The 18,375-nt window shown below is 34.9% G+C and overlaps 1 protein-coding gene across 9 annotated transcripts in view; it reads left to right on the top strand.

Moving 5' to 3' along the window:
* The window catches only part of LRRC7 (leucine rich repeat containing 7), a 491,842-nt gene that overhangs the window by 221,682 nt on the left and 251,785 nt on the right, over positions 1-18,375 (top strand). For all 9 annotated transcript variants that reach the window (XM_070268846.1, XM_070268842.1, XM_070268844.1 and 6 more), the window contains one exon: positions 9,448-9,565. In XM_070268846.1, the coding sequence (XP_070124947.1) occupies positions 9,448-9,565 (118 nt within the window). The remainder of the gene's footprint in view (positions 1-9,447; positions 9,566-18,375) is intronic.

The following is an 18,375-nucleotide window of genomic DNA, read 5'->3' as shown; positions in this document are numbered from 1 at the left end:
TTCCCAAACTACCCCCACCTCCACACCCCACCCTCTGCTCACAGAACTACCCCTCTCTCAAAGCCAGGATCAACTGCTTCTTCCTTCTCCAGAGGTTCTCTCATATTCCTTCCCCATTCTTCTCTAGCACAAGCACAGAGAACAGTCACAGAGCTCTGATGACCCTGCTGGAATGAGAGAGAGACAAATAGAACAGTGGACAAGAAATAGAAAATCCAGAGACGGAGCCACATTTATGTGGAAATCAGATACACAACAGAACTTGTCTTGCAAATCAGTGGAGGAATAATGGACTATTTTTAAATGGTGTTAGAACAACTGGTCACCTGTAAGGAAAAGCGTGGATCCTTACTTCACATCATTCTCAGAAATAAAGTCCCAATGAGTCAAATCAAAGCAGTGAAACTTTTAGGAGAAAAAAAAAATCAGAGACCATTTTCGCGTATGAAAACTGAGAGATAAATCTGACCACTGTAAATGACTTTTCATCAAAACCTAGCATTAAAAGAATGGAAAAATGAGCCATCTATTGAGAGAACTGTCAAAGAATTGGTATCCAGAACATGCGATGAACTAATTGAAATAAATAAAACAAGAAAGGACATTCAGTTTTGTTAGCAATTAGGTAAAATGTGTTACCATTTGACACACCATAGATTGAAAAAAATTAAATAGTCCGAAAATATCAAATTTTGGTAACAGTATGAAAAAATAAGAATTCTTATTTCTGTGGGAATTTAAATTGTTACAATCTCATTGGAAAAAAATTTCTATTACTTAGATAATTTGAACATTTGCCTACCTCCTCACAGAAACTTTTGTGTACGTGCAGAGTATATAAGAAAATTCTTAGCAGTAATTTTCATGTTAGAAAAAATTGTAAACAACCCAAAAGTCTATGGACAGCAGAATATATAACAAAATTGTGTTATATGAATCATAAAGTAGTAAAAATGAATGCATAGATTATAAACATCAACATGGAATAATGTTAACATAATATTGAAGAAAAAGTCAAGTTGCAGAAGAAAGCATGCAGTATTACTCTATTTGTATAAAGATAGACAGATCTAAACAATATAAATTTTTAGGATTGCTATACCTGTGGTAAAAGTACAAAGGAAAATGAGGAAACGAGTAAAATGAAATTCAAGAGATTGGTTGTCTCTCAATGGTCAAATAGGAGACAAAGGGAGGTGATTGGGAGGGGCTTAAAGTAGCTTCCTAAAGCTGGATTGAAGAATATGGGTCTTTGTTTTAGTATCATAATTTTAAAACAGCAAACATATTGTATACACTCTTGTGTACGTAAATTTTATAATAAAAAATTCAAAACGACAAAAACAATCATAAGATACGTACAATGACCCGCAAAATCCATGGTTCCTCTGCTTGAGGAGCTCCAGTCTGGTGCTTGTTTCCGAACCTCTGTCGTCCCCACCTCCCAGACTGCCGTGAGTTGTGAGGGACTTTTTCTTTACTGTACCTTCCTTTCTACATTCTGCTGTCTTTTTTCTGTCTTCTTAAGCTGCGTGCTTAACTCATGCATTTTCACCACTTTATCTTTTCTAATGTAAGCATTTCAGGCTACAATTTACTCCCAGTTACTCCAGCTATAGCCTGCCATTTTTAAAGTATAATATTTTATTGTCATTTGCTTATATTTTGTAATTTCCAGTATGATTTCTTCTTTGACCTATGAGTAATAAATTTAACTTTATATATATCCAAATATAAAAGCTTTTAAAGTTATCTTTTGGTTATTAATTTATAGCTTAATTGCATTATGGCCCAAGAATTTGGTCTTTTTATTACCAATTCTTTGAAGTTTGTTGAGACTTCCTTTACGTCTAGTATTTGGTTAATTGCAAATTTTTCATATATGCTTTTTAAAAAGTATTCAATAGTAGTTGAGTTCAGTGTTCTGTATGTGTCCACTACAACAAGCTAGTGTCTACCAGTTCTTCTATAGCTTTTCTTCTCTTTTCGTCTGTCTTTAATTAGTCATTGAGAGCTATGTGTTAAAATACCCTGTTAGGATAGTATGTTTGTAATATCTCCTTGTAGATATGTCTAACTTTTAAAAAATGTTTTAAAGTTGTGATACTAGATGCATACAAGTCAGACTTATATATTCCTGGTGAGCTGAAGTGTTTATTAACATATAGTCATTCTCTCTCTAGTAATGCATTTTATTTTAAATCAATGTTGCTGCATAAACTTTCTTTTGGTTAGTTTTGCCAGTGTCAGGATTTTTCCATCAAGTTTCAGGTGTATCACTGGCAAAAGGATAAAATTTGATTGTTTGTTGTTTGAATCCACTCTGACAGTCTTTGTTTTTTAACTGGAAAGATTAATCCATGTTTACTGATAGCACCTTTTGGTATATTTGCATTAATCTGTTCCACTCTATTTTTATCCGTGTTGCTTCTTCTAAATATTTACTTGTTTTCCATTATATTTATTAAAGATCTTTTCTTTTCTCTTTCTCTCACTCCATGTACTTTGCCTCTACCCACTAGGAAATTATACATCTTACTTCTATTTCTTTAGTTGTTATTCTAGAAATTTTAACATGTATATTCAATTTTAAAGGTAATCAGTATGTTTAACCTCCTCTCAAACAATGCAAAATTCTGAGAATGTTTTGAATCTTATTATCTTTTTCCTGATACATATGCCTTTGTTGTTCAGAATTTTAGTTCTACATTTATTTTTCCCAACTTTATTGAGATATTATTGACATATATGTAAGTTTAAGGTGTACAGTATGATGATTAAATAAAAGTATATATTGCAAAACAATTACTACAATAAGATAAGAAGGTACCAATAGGGTACCAGATCTCCATCCCTTCACATAATTATGATTTGTGTGTGTGTGTGTGTGGTGATAACAGTTAAGACCTACTTTCATAAAAACTGTCAAGTATGTAATATAGTATTGATTGCTGTAGTCACCATGCTGTGCATTAGAGCCCCAGATCATATTTATCCTAGAGCTGGGAATTTATACCCTCTAACCAACATCTTCCCATTTTCTCCACCCCTCAGCTCCTGACAACCACCATTCTACTCTCTGTCTCTAAGAGTTTGGCTTTTTTAGATTTCACGTCTAAGTGAGATCACACAGTGTTTGTCTTTCTCTGTCTGACATTTCGTTTAGCATAATGCACTCAACATCCATCCATGTTGTTGCAAAAGGCAGCATTTCCTTCTTTTTTATGGATGAATAATATTGAATTATATGTATACGACTCATCTTGATCTGATGGACACTTAACGTGGTTTCCATGTCTTCGCTATTGTGAATGATGCTGCAATGAACGTGAGGGTGCAGCTATCTCTCTGAGATGGTGTTTTCACTTCCTGCGGAAATACACCCAGAAGTGGAAGTGCTAGATCGTATGGTAGTTCTATTTTTAATTTTTGAGGAACCTCTACAGTGTTTTTCATATTGGCTATACCAATTTACATTCCCACCAACAGTTCACAAGGGTTCTCTTTTCTCTACAGCCTTGCCAACAACTTGTTGTTTCTTGTTTGTTTGGGCTTTTTTTTATAACACCCATTCTAACAGATGTGAAGTGATACCTCATTGTGATTTTGATTTGCGTTTCCCTGTATGTTAGCGATGTCAAGCATCATTTCGTGGCCATTTGTATGTCTTTTTTGGAAAACTGTCTGTTCAAGTCTTTTGCCCATTTTTTAATCAGATTTTTTTTTGCTATTCTTTTTATATATTTTGGATATTAGTGTGTTTTGGATATGTTTTGGATATTAATCCAAATATACCTTTGTATATTTTGATGGTTTGCAAATATTTTCTCCCAGTCCATAGGTTGCCTTTCATTTGGCTGATTGTTTATTTTGCTGTGCACAAACATTTTAGTTTGATGTAGTCCCACTCTAATTTTACTTGCACTTTTTTTTTAACTGAAGTAAAATTGGTATATAACATTATATAAGCTTCAGGTATACAACATTATAATTCACCATCTGTCTACATTACAAAGTGATCACCACCAAAAGTCTAGTTACCATCCATCACCATACAGCTGACCCCCTTCACCCATTTCACCCACCCTCCAACCTCTGTGTGATATCCAAAAAATACTTTGCCGAGACCAGTGTCAAAGAGCTTTTTCCCTATGTTTTCTTCCAGTAGTTCTACAGTTTCAGGTCTTACATTTAAGGTTTTAATACATTTAGAGTTAATTTTTGTGAGTGATATACTACAGGGATCCAATTTTGTTCTTTTGCATGTGATCATCCAGTTTTCCTATCACTATTGGTTGAAGAGACCGTCCTTTCCCCATTGCATTTTTTGGCCCCCTTGTCAAGTATTAGTTTGACCATATATGAGTGGGTTTATTTCTTGGCTCTCAATTCTGTTCCATTGATCTATATGTCTATTTTTATGCCACTCCCATACAGTTTTGACCTACGTTGATTTTTTAATCCCACACAGACATTTTGTTATTGTTTTATATACCCAATGTTTGTTTAGCGTCAGCCACGTATTTTCCTTTTTTAAAAAATTTAACTTTATTGCTATTCGTTCTTGCAGATCTACTGCCTTTGATACTCTGCAATTTCCTAGAAGTGTAGATGTAGGCTTCTTTTCATTTATTCTGTTTAGAATTTGTTGAGCTTCCTCAGTCTGAAGATGTGTCTCGATGATTCTGGATTCCTCAGCCACCTCATTCTCTTTTTCTCTACTAAATTTCCCTAGAATTTCAAAAAGATCTTCTTACTCTGCCCTTCATATCATGTAACCTGTCTTTTCTATTTTTCATCTCTTTGTCTTTCACGCTACGTTCAGGTGACTTCTTAACGTGTAATTCGCTATTAGTTTCTCCACCAATGTTTAATCTCCTGATCCACTGAGCTCTCTTTGATAATCTCTTGCTTTATCATCATGCTTTCAGATCCCACTTTTATTTCTTTAAATATATTAAATGCATTTATTTTGCGTTTTGTGTTTTATAATTCTAGTATTTCCATCGTTTACAGGCAAGATTGTTTTTCTGCAACATCTCATTCAGGTCGATTATTTAATCACCATTTAGTTATTTTTTTGGTTTTTTTGGATGATTCCTTGTTTCTTGGAATTTTATCTGTGGGAATTCTTTGAGACCTGAATTTAAAGCTCATTCCTTCAGAGGAGATTTGTGTTTACTTCTACCAGGCACTTGTGGGCAATTCTAACACAGGGCCACCTGTAGCTCCAGATTGGGTTGTAGGGAGCCTCCTAGATACTGTGATTTCCAGTCCCTAACTCAGGGTAAGTTAGGCTTCTGGTTGGTATCCTTAGAAGACTGATTTTCTTTTTTCTTTCTGTGTCTTTTTATTTCTCCCTTTTCCTTGCTTTTTCCTTTCCTTCCCTCCCTCCCTGCATTCCCTTCTTCCCCACTCCTTTCTTCCTTCTTTCCTTTTCTATTTCTTTCTTCTTTATATTTCCTCTTTTTTCCTTCTTTTGCTCCTCTTTCTCTCTCTTTCCTTTTTCTTTTCTTCCTCCTTCTGTCCCTCTCTTTTTTTCTTTCTTTTCCTTCCTTTTTTTCTGTCTTTCTTCTCACTTAGACTCAAAAGTGAGAAAGGCATGCATTCCCCACTGACTCCCTTTGCAGGACTCAATTTTTCTAGTTCACTAACTGAGAGTATCCCCCTTAGGAGACCTCAGATCCATATGGCATGGTCTCTAAGTCAGTCCCTCAGTCTATTCAGACCCCAAGCAGTCTTCCGTCCTTCTTGCAAAAAAACCTCAGCCTTCAGCCACCAGGGACCAACAGATGCCACCAGAGCAAAAGCTAAATGCAGATCCACTTAACTCTATGTGTTCATATTTTCTTGTTATTCTGGAATTTGAGGAATTCCTGTACTGTACAACCAGAGCTCAATTATGCCTTAAAAGGACTGTGTGTGTGCTTGTGTAGTTTTGCTGTGCCAAAAGATTTTTCTTTGAATGTTTAGTCTACCATTCAGCTGAAAACAGAGATTGGTGATATCTTTTCATGTCTTTATCTTCAGTGCTGAACATAGACCATAGCATGTAATAAGTATTCAATAAATGTATTTTAAATGCACGTAGATATTGTAGACTCAGAGCTTTCACTCCAAGATATAACTCTCCCTACGCTATCAAATATCTGAAACTAGTTTGAGTTACACGTTCTTTGAATTGGGAGTATCTTTAGATACTACAAGAGAGGTGCAACCTTATGCCTCTTTAGTCTTCATCTGGCTAACTTGTGCTGACTCTTGAGTGATCCATTTCTTTATCACCTCTTTCAGGAATACTTTCATGAGTCAACCCCACCACCATTATCCACAGACATCCTACTGTATGTTTTCATCACACCCGATGTTTACCTTGGCATAGTTTTTTCACAATGTATTTAATTTGTTGTCTAAATGTTAAATTGTAAACAATGAGCTCAGTGGCTGTGTCTTATTCACTTTGTGTCCCTTGCACTTGGCCCAGTGTCTGGTTCATAGCAGGGATCAATTAATGGTTTTCCATGATTGAGAGAATAATGCCTTTTAGAATATACACTTTTGGCCCCAAATATGTTTTTATTTTCAACACTCAGGCCTTTCTCTTTTGTATCAGATCTCTTAGAAAACACCTAGCTATTACTTTTTGGAGTCAGTAATTTAAATTGCATACTCCTCTCAAACCAATTTCTGTCAGAGTTAAATTGCTTCCTTAGCCCAAGAAAAAGAACACTTTAGAACGCAAATGTTTTAACACTCAAAATGGTTTTATTGTTTTTGAAATGTGAAATATCATTAGCAAATGAAAGGCAGGATAATCATAACCATTACAAGTCTTACTCTAATTAGCTATTAATTATATTTGCTGTTTTATACTATATTGAAGAATTACAGCTATTTCATAGTCATCTTTCACTTCATTTTCATTCAAAGCTTGAATCTTGAAAGAATCATTAAAATGCCTTCTTAATTTATTTGCCAATTTATAGACATCATGACTCATATTCAAAAGTTCACTGCTTTGTTTATGAAATTTAGATTCCACTGAGATTGTTTACCTATCTGAAACTTCCAACCCAGTGAAATACCACTCTCAGCTGGAACTGAGCACTCTCCTCATTTTTTCTTTATTTATTTAAGTATATTTTCAAAGGTATTTATTCAGCATACACTGTACATGTCACTTTGGTATACACATACAAAGGTGGAGCAGGTTGACATCAAGATGGGTCAGACGTGACTCCTCCCCTCAAAGACTTCATCATCTAGAAAAATAAGAAGTAGATTATTATATGGGTGTGCCTCTCTGTCTGTGCATATAAATATTAATAACAGCTAGCAGTTATCAAGTTCTTATTATGTGCCATCACAGTTTTACATTTTTACAGGTAATTTATTTCATCAAATCCAAGGCCACTGATTATAAGACACACCATTATTGTAGTACCAATAAGAAAGAAACACTCCTTAAAAATTATAACTGTTTCTTGATTGTAAGATGCTTCTCAAGTATCAAAGATGTTAATATGTGAAAAAATGCAGGACTTGGAATTGATGAAATATAATAACTCATTTCAAGTTAGGTAATGTTATTGTTCCCATTTTATAGATGAGGACATTGATAGGGTTTAGAGATGTTAGGTAACTTGCCCAAGATCACACAGCTAGTGAGTAGATGAGTGGGGATTGAACCCACATCAGTCTGATTCCAAATGCCACACTCTTAGTCTCCATACTAGACCGGTATTGGATTCTATATGTAATAGGGTGTTCCAGAGTTTCCACATCTTTTGTTCCTGATGTGGCTTCATTTAAATTTGGAGAAGAATAGGGGCCTCTACTAATTCTCGAGAGAAATTGAATTTAGTTGAGATAATGTGACTGAATTTACCAAAAAAACCACACCAACCCTCTGTTTTGAAAATCATTTGTCTGAATTCTGCATAAGTGGTTATAGTAATCAGACTAAAGAGTATTTAGCAGATCTTACCAACATCTGTCATGAGGTAATTTATTTTTTAAAATCTATGAATCTGTGTAGCAAGTCACATTACATGTGGAAGTAGTGGTCTCAACAGAATGATAGAGACTGGACAAAAACTTAAATTAACTTTTACCATGAATGTAAACATCTGTTTTTCTATTTTTTTAAAGCGAAAATTAGTAGTTAGTGGAAACTATCCATCAAAGTTCTCTTTTTTAGATCTTATAAAAAGAAGTAGCAACATTTCTGTATAGCCTGTTGAAATTCTAGCACTGCATAATGTGTTGCAAATAATCTTTGTAAGGAGTGAAAATGACTATCCAAAAGCAAGAAACTGTTTACTTTGTCTTAAGTAACAACTGGCACAATCTATTTTTTAAAAAGCTAATGAATTAAGAAATAACAAATATGCACTACATTGTTTTTGCCTATAAATAGCGAATTATATGTAAGAACAAGCAGCAGTTAAGTGTGCTGTGGGCCAACTGCATAGTCATGGATACCAGAGACTTCGTCTATGGAAATTCAGCAAAACAGAATTAGAAATGTCAAACAGAAGATTATCATTAAGATAATTCTTCCAGAAATGAATCAAAAATTCTGTGCCAGCTGTTCATATCTTGAGTAGCCAAGATGAAATGGACAGAGCTAAAAAATCTAACATTGTTTTCTAAAATATGGTACGGCAACACCTAAATCAGAATAACCAGATCACTAGAGTGCTTGTTAGAAATACAGATTTATGACCCCCGTCCCAGACCCAATGTAACAGTACTTTGGGTAGAGCCCAAGAACCCACATTCTGAAGAAGCACCTCTAGCCACCAGTGACTAAAACCATGCTGGATTTGAGAACCATTGCTTTAATATGTAACTCTTCCCCACCTACTACTTTGGACTGAGGGCAGAAATGAACCAAACTCTAGGGATTTTTTTCACCAAATATCAGAGGTTAAATGTTTCATTTTCTAGGTATTTATGAAGCAGTATGGGAGCACACAAGGAAATGTGAGCTCCTGTATTCAAATGTATTGCGATTTTTGCGTGTCATTTAAACAACTGCTCAATGTGATTAAATGGAAGCAATAGGTGGTTGCAGAAAAAGAGGATTGAGGTAATCCTGGTAGCTGTGGAAATAGAAAGAGACAATTCCAGAAATTATTTCCAAAAAAAGTCAGTAGGATCAGTGGCAAACTGAACATTAATGGTAAACAGAAGAGAAAATAAAAGAGTATCTTGGGTTTTGAATCTGGGTAGCAGAGAAGAGCGAGGCACTGACATGGGGATGGAATGTGGAAACAGTCTGAAAACAATGGAGAGGATGGCTGTGGGAGCAGTTGAGACTTCTGTGGCTGGCCCTTCTACTACCACATTTATAAAGATGGTGAATTGAATTTTGTTACAGAGTTTATGTATGAATGGACTTAACCAAATTGGGATCTAATTAATCATTATTTTCTTTTACAGCAATTGTTCAACTGTCAAGCTCTACGAAAACTAAGTATTCCTGATAATGACCTTTCAAATCTGCCAACCACTATTGCTAGTTTAGTTAATCTTAAAGAACTCGACATCAGTAAAAATGGTAAGATTCTCATCTCATCTCTAAATAACTTGAATTTTTTCCTGAAAATGTGCTTTAATGTTTTCTCTTAGCAAATGATATAATATAACACTTTTTCTTTGATTTTGCTGCAACTCTGCTACTTTTATTGCAAAGTTAAATCCTAAATTACAAGTCAAAAACAGAAAACCTCTCTGCCCTCCTCTTACTAATGTGCGTGACTCACTCAGTCCTTATTTCCCTCTACATTCAGATATGTACTTTACTTTTTTGTAGAATATTTTAGTGTCTTTATGCTGTTTATTTTCCTCACTCTCAGATTAAAAGTTTTTCCAATATGTCTCAAATATCACCTGCTCAATGAAGCCTATCTGGTCACCCTACTTGAAAGTGAACTCCCAATTTCCCTTGCTGTTCCGTTTTTTCCCATAGCACTGACGATCTTCTTGATATTGTAGAATTTACTTATTTACTATGGTTATTGTCTATCTTCTCCTGGCCTAGAATGTAAACTCCATCATGTGATGGTAGTGATTTTTCTCCATTTTGGTCACCGATGTATCTCAACTGTAAAGAGCAGTGACTGATCAATAATAGATGCTCAGTAGAATTTGCTGTATTTCTGGACAAAGTTGTATTTCTGATGATTGTGTGGATGCTGTTGATGATATTGATGTTCATCTTGATTATGTTTTCCTTCCAATGTTTGTGGGAGTCTTCTGTGCCCTCATACATTCATTAAATCCTCATTTCCTTCCAAATGACCTTCACTCTCCCTGTTATTAGAATAAAGCAAGCATCAGTCTAAAAAGATTATGTCTGGGCACTGTGAGGATATAAAACATGACTCCTCCATCTTTAAGCTAGTCAGTTACTCTGTGTGTGTGTGTGTGTGTTGCTTTGTTTATTTCAGGCAATGTACTTCATGTCAAAAGTATGATATGCTGGGTATGTCTATTATCTTCATGGGGCAATGGTATCATTGGTGTTTACCTATGTCCAGACTCATCAAATGGTATCCATTAAATATGTACAGTTCTTTGTGTATCCGTTATACCTCAGTAAAGCTCTTTGAAAAAAGAAAGTAAAAATTAATTTAGACAACCTAAACAAAAATGTTAGGTAAGACTGGCTTGACATTTTAGGTAAATAAGGATCTTAATGTAATCTGTTTTGTTAAGGACACTAGAAAAATCTCTTAATCATATGTAAATATGATGTTCCTGGACCATCTTGTTTAACATTAAGATCCTGCTGTTATTATCCACTAGAAGTAGACTCCATTTCCCTTTTCTGTTTTATTACTTTAATAACATTTATGAGAAACTGACATACTATATATTTAAATCATTTATGCATTATCTGGACTCCTCTCACTAGAAGTAAAATTCAGTGATGCCCCAATTTTGTTGTGTTTTGGTTACTGGTGTTTCTCTATGGCCTAAAACAGGATATGGCACATTGCAGGAGCTCAATAAATATTTATTGAGTGAATTCATAAATGAATGGTCCTTCTGGAACATGGAACACTTGTTGAAATGTACCAATGTGAATTGCTAGTGATTTCTTCCATTCGACTCTATGAGAGTCACAGAGAACTTTACAGTGTCACTGCAGAGATAAGACTAACACCTATAAGTAATCAGTGAATATTGTAAAACATACAATGAAGTGCTGAGCTATATATCACAAACTACAATTGTAAATTCTTAGAGAATAGGAGGATTAATTAAGGCTGCTTTATTATTAGGGTAGAGTTCAATTAAGGGATGTAAGCTTAGGATTTCCATGAGGCACAGTAGCACCTGCATAAAGGAGAGCATTTCAGTTGAAGGAGACAATCAGAGTGTGCACAGGGGACACACACATCTTTCTACACAAACTTGACTTACCTCTCAGTGGGTTTTCAGGAAGACAGTCCTAAAAGGACCATATGCAGACTTAGAGAGAGAATAGCAACTAGATTTAGGCCCATTGAAAGATGACATCAGGTCTACCTTTATTCTTTTAAGGGTGGATTTACAGGCCACGTACTTCTATGGATTGATATTTCTTTACTTTAATAACAATTAATACTGATTATGTATTTATATACATTCACACATCAAATTCTATTTTCAAATTACAATTTCAGAAACGTATCACACGGCCAAATATACCACATCCCTTGACTTTCAGGCAGGTTTGGCTGAATAAGTCAAAGAAATAAAAATCTATCTTACTTTCAAAGAGGATCAGAAAAACTTCATCACTAAATAGAAATGCTAAACTCCTGAGAAATGTGAAATTTTTATGAGCATTATAATAATCTCCGAGTGGCCCTCGCATCAAGAAATTTTTGTTGCCAGGAGGTGCATTGTAAGTTACACTTCTTCAACTCAGAAGCAAGTCTGTGATATCCTTAGAAGTCCTTGTGAGTATTACTTAGGGACTTTTAGCTGTGCTTATGATCTCTGTGTTTTGGAAATATTTATGCAAAAAGACATGTAAGACATGGAGAAGCACTCTGCAATGTTAGTACCGTATGAAACGTTCGATGAGCGTGTTGATAGATCAGCCATCGCCAACACTTACACAAACAGCGAAAGATTTCAACACATCAACTTTTTCAGAACATCTTACCTAAAAAAGCTGTCACTGAATTCTGTGGCAGAGAGCTAGACAGTTACTTAAGGAGCATAATACATCCTTTGGGAATCTGTCAGGTGAAGAAGGAGCAGAAAACAGAAAATAAATGCAGTTTCAGCATCACAGTTGATAAGGTTGGAATAGTCCTTGTGGAAAAGAGTCAAGACACCAGAGAATATAATCAGTATTGGTATTTAGAGACAGAAAATAGAATGTGACAGGGACTCATTCAAGTACTAGTCAATCTAGGTAAAAATTTACCTGAAATGTGCTTGAAGTTGAGTGACTCCTCACAATGAAACTAATTCACTAGGAGGCTGAGGTTAAATCTGATCTTGGTTGTCCCCACAGCCTCCAATCTTTACTTTTCATGTGCAATTCTTCCATCTGTCATGCTGATTCACGATTTTCCTTCCATAATTTAAAGATACTATTTTATGTTAAAACCTTTAGATAAGTGAACTATTGTATGAGAAAATGTATCTACGCAATTTGTATGAATAATTTCCATGTACCTCTCTAACCACGTTCCCAACTAACCCACCTTCTTTCCATTTTATCCTCAGGTAATGCCAAATTGTCACTCCCAAATGCATTAGACTGGTTGTTTTGACACAAGGAATCAGACTATTTTCTCTGCCCAGGGTATTCCTCCCACCCCACTGCTGTCCCTCATCAGCCAGAGTCCTCTTCACCTTTAAAAGACATTTCAGATGTCATTTATTCTGGGAAGCTTTCCTAACACTTTATACACAAAAAAGAATTAATTACTCCTTCCTCTGTTGTACCTTTATACCTTGAATATGTTTTTGCTTTGGACTTACCTCACTTTGTAATTTAATTTCTATGTATCCAAATATATTTGACTATGTTGTGAAACCCTTGAAATCAGGGACTACTTTACTCTTTCTCTATTTGGAGCTACTAGCACAGTTCCCAGCATGCATGGTAGGTGCTCAATAAATGATTGGTAGATACATAAACACTATACACAAGCATTGTTTTAAAATATATAATGCGTATTACATTACATTAGGGAACCTGCATAGGATAGGGTCCCCCCCCTCTTATACTGGCGACCTGCTAAATGTTGTAACTAAGTGCTGGAAAAGACAAAAATGCCACTGCAATAAGTAGTGAGTAACCACTAAAATCAGTTCCAACCTGCCATATAGTAATATATTTAATATCCTTGTTCCTTCAAATAAGTTACTACTTTATGTACAGCTGTGACCTCACCCTTGATCTTCAGACTGGTATAGCCAATTGCATGCCGGGCATAGCTATAATATGTTCCACAAACACCCCCAAATGTGATGTATTTAAAACCAAACTCATTATGCACTCCAATCTACTTTTCTTCCATTATTCAGTTCTGTTAATGTTACTATTATCCACACAGACATTCAATGCAAAAATCCATTCTTTCCTCTGACTCCCATATGCATTCAGCCACCAAATCCTGCCAAATTTACCTCCTAAACATATGTCAAGTCTGTTTCTTTCTCACCATTCCCATTGTTACAATCTTAATTTAGTTTCTTGCCTCTTTCCTAGACTACTTGAAAAGCTTCCTAATTGGTCTCTCCATGCCCATTATTGCCACCTCCATTCCCAAACCCATTCTCCACAAAGTGGCTTTGGCACTCTTTCTAAATTGCAGATATGACTAGGTTACTCTCCTACTTAAGATACATCAGTTGATCTAGGATAGAGTGTAGGCTTCCTAATAGCATTAAAGGTCCCCACACTCGATCTTCACATTCACTTCCATCCCATCTGCCCACCTCACCAAAGAGGATTTGTGCTTTCTAACTTTATGGTCTAGATACTGAAGAGCCACCTCAAGTATTTAATGCTGTTTCACCATCTCTGTGTCTCTAATTATATTATTTCCTTTCACACTTCTTTTTACCAAGTTCAATCTCACTCATCATTCAAAACTCAATTTAGTGTTAAAATCTCGACACTTAGTTAATTAAAATATTTACATGGTTTTAATTTTTAAACTATTAAACATTTTTAGCATGAAGAAAATAACGTGAGACAGCAATGTGCCTACCATGAGATTTAAGTGTTAAGATTTGTTATAGATATCACATTCTTATTTAAAAAAATAATAATAAAGCGTTACAGAAATTTGTAAATTCTTATCCTCATCCCTTCCCACTTCTGCTCTCTTAGAGTCAACATCTTTAAAATTTCAGTGAAGTGCTAATACATTATATGTACTGTTCTGGAAATTTTTCATTTCACATTATGTTTCTGAAATTTGTTCTTGATGATCAATGTGGATCTAATTGTACCAGCAAAGAATCAAGTTCCCATGGCTCCATAACCCTCGGGGTTATTAGATATTTTAAATGTTGGCCAATCAGATGGATATATAAGGGTAGCTCGATATTTTAATTTATATTTCCCTAATTACTAGTGAAGTTGGCATTTTTAAATTTCTTTTTAGGGCAAACGTAAAGTATCTTTCTTTATAAATTGTCTGAGTCCATTTTTACTTTGTATTGTTTGTCTGTTAGGTATGTTCTTGGTAATTTGAAAGATTTATGTATTGTGAACACTAGTCCTTGTTGGTTAAATGGGTTACAAATACCATCTCCCAATTTGTGGCTTGTCTTTTCACTTTGCTTGGGATACCATTTGTCATAGAGAAGCTGCCAATTTTAATGTTCACTTTTCCCTTTATAGACTGTATTTTTAAGGTTTATTTAAGAAATCTTCTGTACCCTGATATCATAAAGATATTTGCCTATATTTTCTTCCAAAAGTATTAGTTTTTCTCTTCACATTTAGGCTTTTAATTCATTTGCAACTCATTTTTTATACCCTATGTGATCAAAATTTATTTTTTCACATGAATAGATGATTAATTATTCCAGCAGCATTTATTAAATAGTCTCTTGCTTACCCACTAATGTATAAATGTACCTTTTTTACATATAAGAGACGTTTTTTCCAAACTATCCTGCTCCATCGGCTTATTTGCCTATTCCTGTGCCAATATCACATTGTTCTAATCACTATAACTTAATATTGTTTTAATATCTGATAATACAAGTCCTCTTTATTTCTTTTTCAAAAGTATCTTGCTGTTCTTGGTACTCAATTCTTCCATGTGAATTTTAGGTTCAACTTGTTGAGGTTCACCACAATCTATCGGAATTTTTTTAATTGTCTTGAACTTATAGATAAATTTGGAAAGAATTGATATCTTTGTAATAGTAAGTGTTGTAACCCATGAACATGGTTTTCACCTTTATGTAGGTCTTATTTTGGGTCTTTCAATAGAGTTCTGTGATTTTCTTCAAGAAAGTCTTGCTCACACTTTGTTAAAGTTATCTCTAAGTAGTTTAAGTTGTTAAGTTTCATAAATTGTATTTCTTTTTAAAAAGTACTTTGTCTAGTTTTAGTTGATGCTATATAGAAACAAACTCATTTTGATATCTTGATCTTACATTCAGCCAGGTGCTGAATTTTAAGTTCTAATATATAACCAGTATTTTCTTTTGAATTTTTATGTATAAAATCATATCATCTGCATATGACAATTATATTTTTCTTTCCCATCCTTATATTTTTATACCTGCTTGAGTCACTTTTTTATAAGTTATAATTTCTTGGGAATTCATCTACTCCATCATCCAGATGTTCAATTTTATTGTCAAACATTGTCCATAGGCTTCTCTTATGTGTTTTGTAAATCTCTGCTATGTCTGTGGTTGTTTCTTCCTAATAGTTCTAATATTCTTTAGTTGTGCCATCTATCTTTTACATTTTTATCATCCATCCAGCTAGAAGTTTTTCTACTTTATTCATCTTTCAAATAATACTCTTTTGTCTTATTAATCTCTCTATTGGCTGGTTGGTTGGCTGATTTTCCAGTCATTAATTTCTACTTGTCTGCTTCCTACTGCAGCAATTTTTATTACGCCCCTTCTGCTTTCTTAGGGTTGACTCAGTTGTTTTCAGTATTCTAATATACTTATGGCTTTTTTAGTCATCATATTATTTTTATTGAAACATGTTGCAGACTACATGATCCGGATGATGTTGATTTCTTGTTATTCATTGACTTTCACATTTTTGCCAAGTATGTGGTCAATTTTTCAAGTATTCTTTGTGGCTAGTAATAAAAATGCATATTCTCTGATTATTGGGTAGAGGCTAGGGATCTACTAATAATGTACCTTATTCCCCATTACATTGTCAGCTTTTCTAGGACAAATACTACATCTTAGTGATTTTTACATACTTGGAGCATTGAAAGCACCCAATGCTTGGAACATTTACCTACTTGGAACATTGAACACATCTAATGAGCTAGAAGGAAATGAACTGGAAAATGAGATTTCAACCTCTTGTGTTCAATAAAGGTTCTACTCTTCCTTTTTAAAAATAAGTACATTAACCTTGATCTTTCTTAAGAAATTTCAATTTCCTGAAACTTGGTTTATATATATATATATATATATATACACACACAGAAAGAGAGAGAGCAGTAAATAAATATCCATGCTGCATGTTATTCACCCATCCTCTCTTAAGTCTTTTTGTTCCCAAAATGACACGCAGCCATCCATGGGTAAATGCATTGGCTTTCCAGCCAATGGATCCTTTATCCTTTATTCCACAGCTTTTAATTCAATAGTAAAATAAAGATCCTATGTCCATCAGAGATGAATGCATTTTGTGATAGTGTGATCTCTGAATAAATAGTGTATGCCTGTTTGTAGAGCTGATACATGGTATAATGAAGTAAATTGCTTTATATGATAAAACAAGATAATGAATGATAAGGTTTAATTAGGCAGTGATTCAGTTTTAAGTCTGATTGTTGATTTGTCATAGCTTCAGAGAGACTGATACTATAATTTAAGGACTTTAGTGAAAACGAATTAATGTGAAAATTCTTCCTAATTCTGCAGCAATTAAATGATTTTTCTCTCATCCTCTAAAACTTATTTCTATACAAGAATGGATTTGAACAGCATCATAGTGGGCAGAATCACTATTGTTAGTTGTAATGAAAGGCAATCAGAGTTGAAGGCATTATCATGTGTTTTACCAACTCGCCAATTATTCCACCCCCTCCCCAATTGCATGCAAAACACTGAAGACAAATAATATCCTCAACTCTCAATAAAGAGAAGGAGCTGCTCTCAAACACACTAGAGAAAGCAGGTATGAGTAACCAGTTAAATGATTAAAATCTTTAAAAGTTTGTGCATATTAAGAGAAGAATAGAGACTCTATACATTTTTAGGGAAGTCTATTTTGAGATGCTTCATGTGGGTTGGGGAGAAAATGCTACCCTGGAATTGTTCTCCATCAGAAATAAATATGCTCTGGGCCCGCCCGGTGGCACAGCATTAAGTGCACACGTTCCGCTTGGCAGCCCGGGGTTTGCGGGTTCAGAGCTCGGGTGCAGACATGGTGCTGCATGGCAAGCCATGATGTGGTAGGCATCCCACATATAAAATAGAGGAAGATTCGCATGGATGTTAGCTCAAGGCCAGTCGTCCTCAGAGAAAAGAGGAGGATTGGCAGCAGATGTTAGCTCAGGGCTAATCTTCCTCAAAAAAAAGAAAGAAAGAAAGAAAGAAATATGCTCTTGTGTGTTTGACAAATTATTAGACCATTTGTTTAGAGTAAAGCTTATTATTTTGCCCTATTAAATGCCTCACTTTCAACATTCTTAATGTGTGATCTGAAAACCACTAGAACTTCCCTCACTATAAGACTACTTCCCTTTCTCCAGAATCTGCTTCTGCCCAAGATTATAGTGTTAAAATAAACAGAGGATTGAGTTCCTTAGTTTCCATTAAAGAATCTGATGGCCACAAAAACCAGGTCGGTTCTCCTGCCGCCTTCTCAACCTGATACCAGGACTTTTAACTCTTTCTAATGTCTTCATCAGTAAATAAAATCAAAAATAATACTTATGTGTGTTACCAGCACTTCCTGCATGGGGCATAGAGCTTACAACCTGATAATATAGCTAAATATAAGGAAGAACAGAACTGCTTCCAGCCCCTCATTTTCTCAAGTCTGTGTTGGGCTCTGTCACCTAGCCTGACAAATTTTCCTTGAATCACCACAGACCCTTTTCTGAACTGAGTGATTAAACTACCTTCTGTGTCCCTGTATGTCCTGGAAAATTGTAAGAGAACAAAGCTGGACTGGTAATGAAG

Source organism: Equus caballus, chromosome 5, assembly GCF_041296265.1.
Source record: "Equus caballus isolate H_3958 breed thoroughbred chromosome 5, TB-T2T, whole genome shotgun sequence".
Lineage (NCBI taxonomy): Eukaryota > Metazoa > Chordata > Mammalia > Perissodactyla > Equidae > Equus > Equus caballus.
The sequence above is the reverse complement of the archived record's forward strand: the minus strand, read 5'-3'. Positions and strand labels throughout refer to the sequence as shown.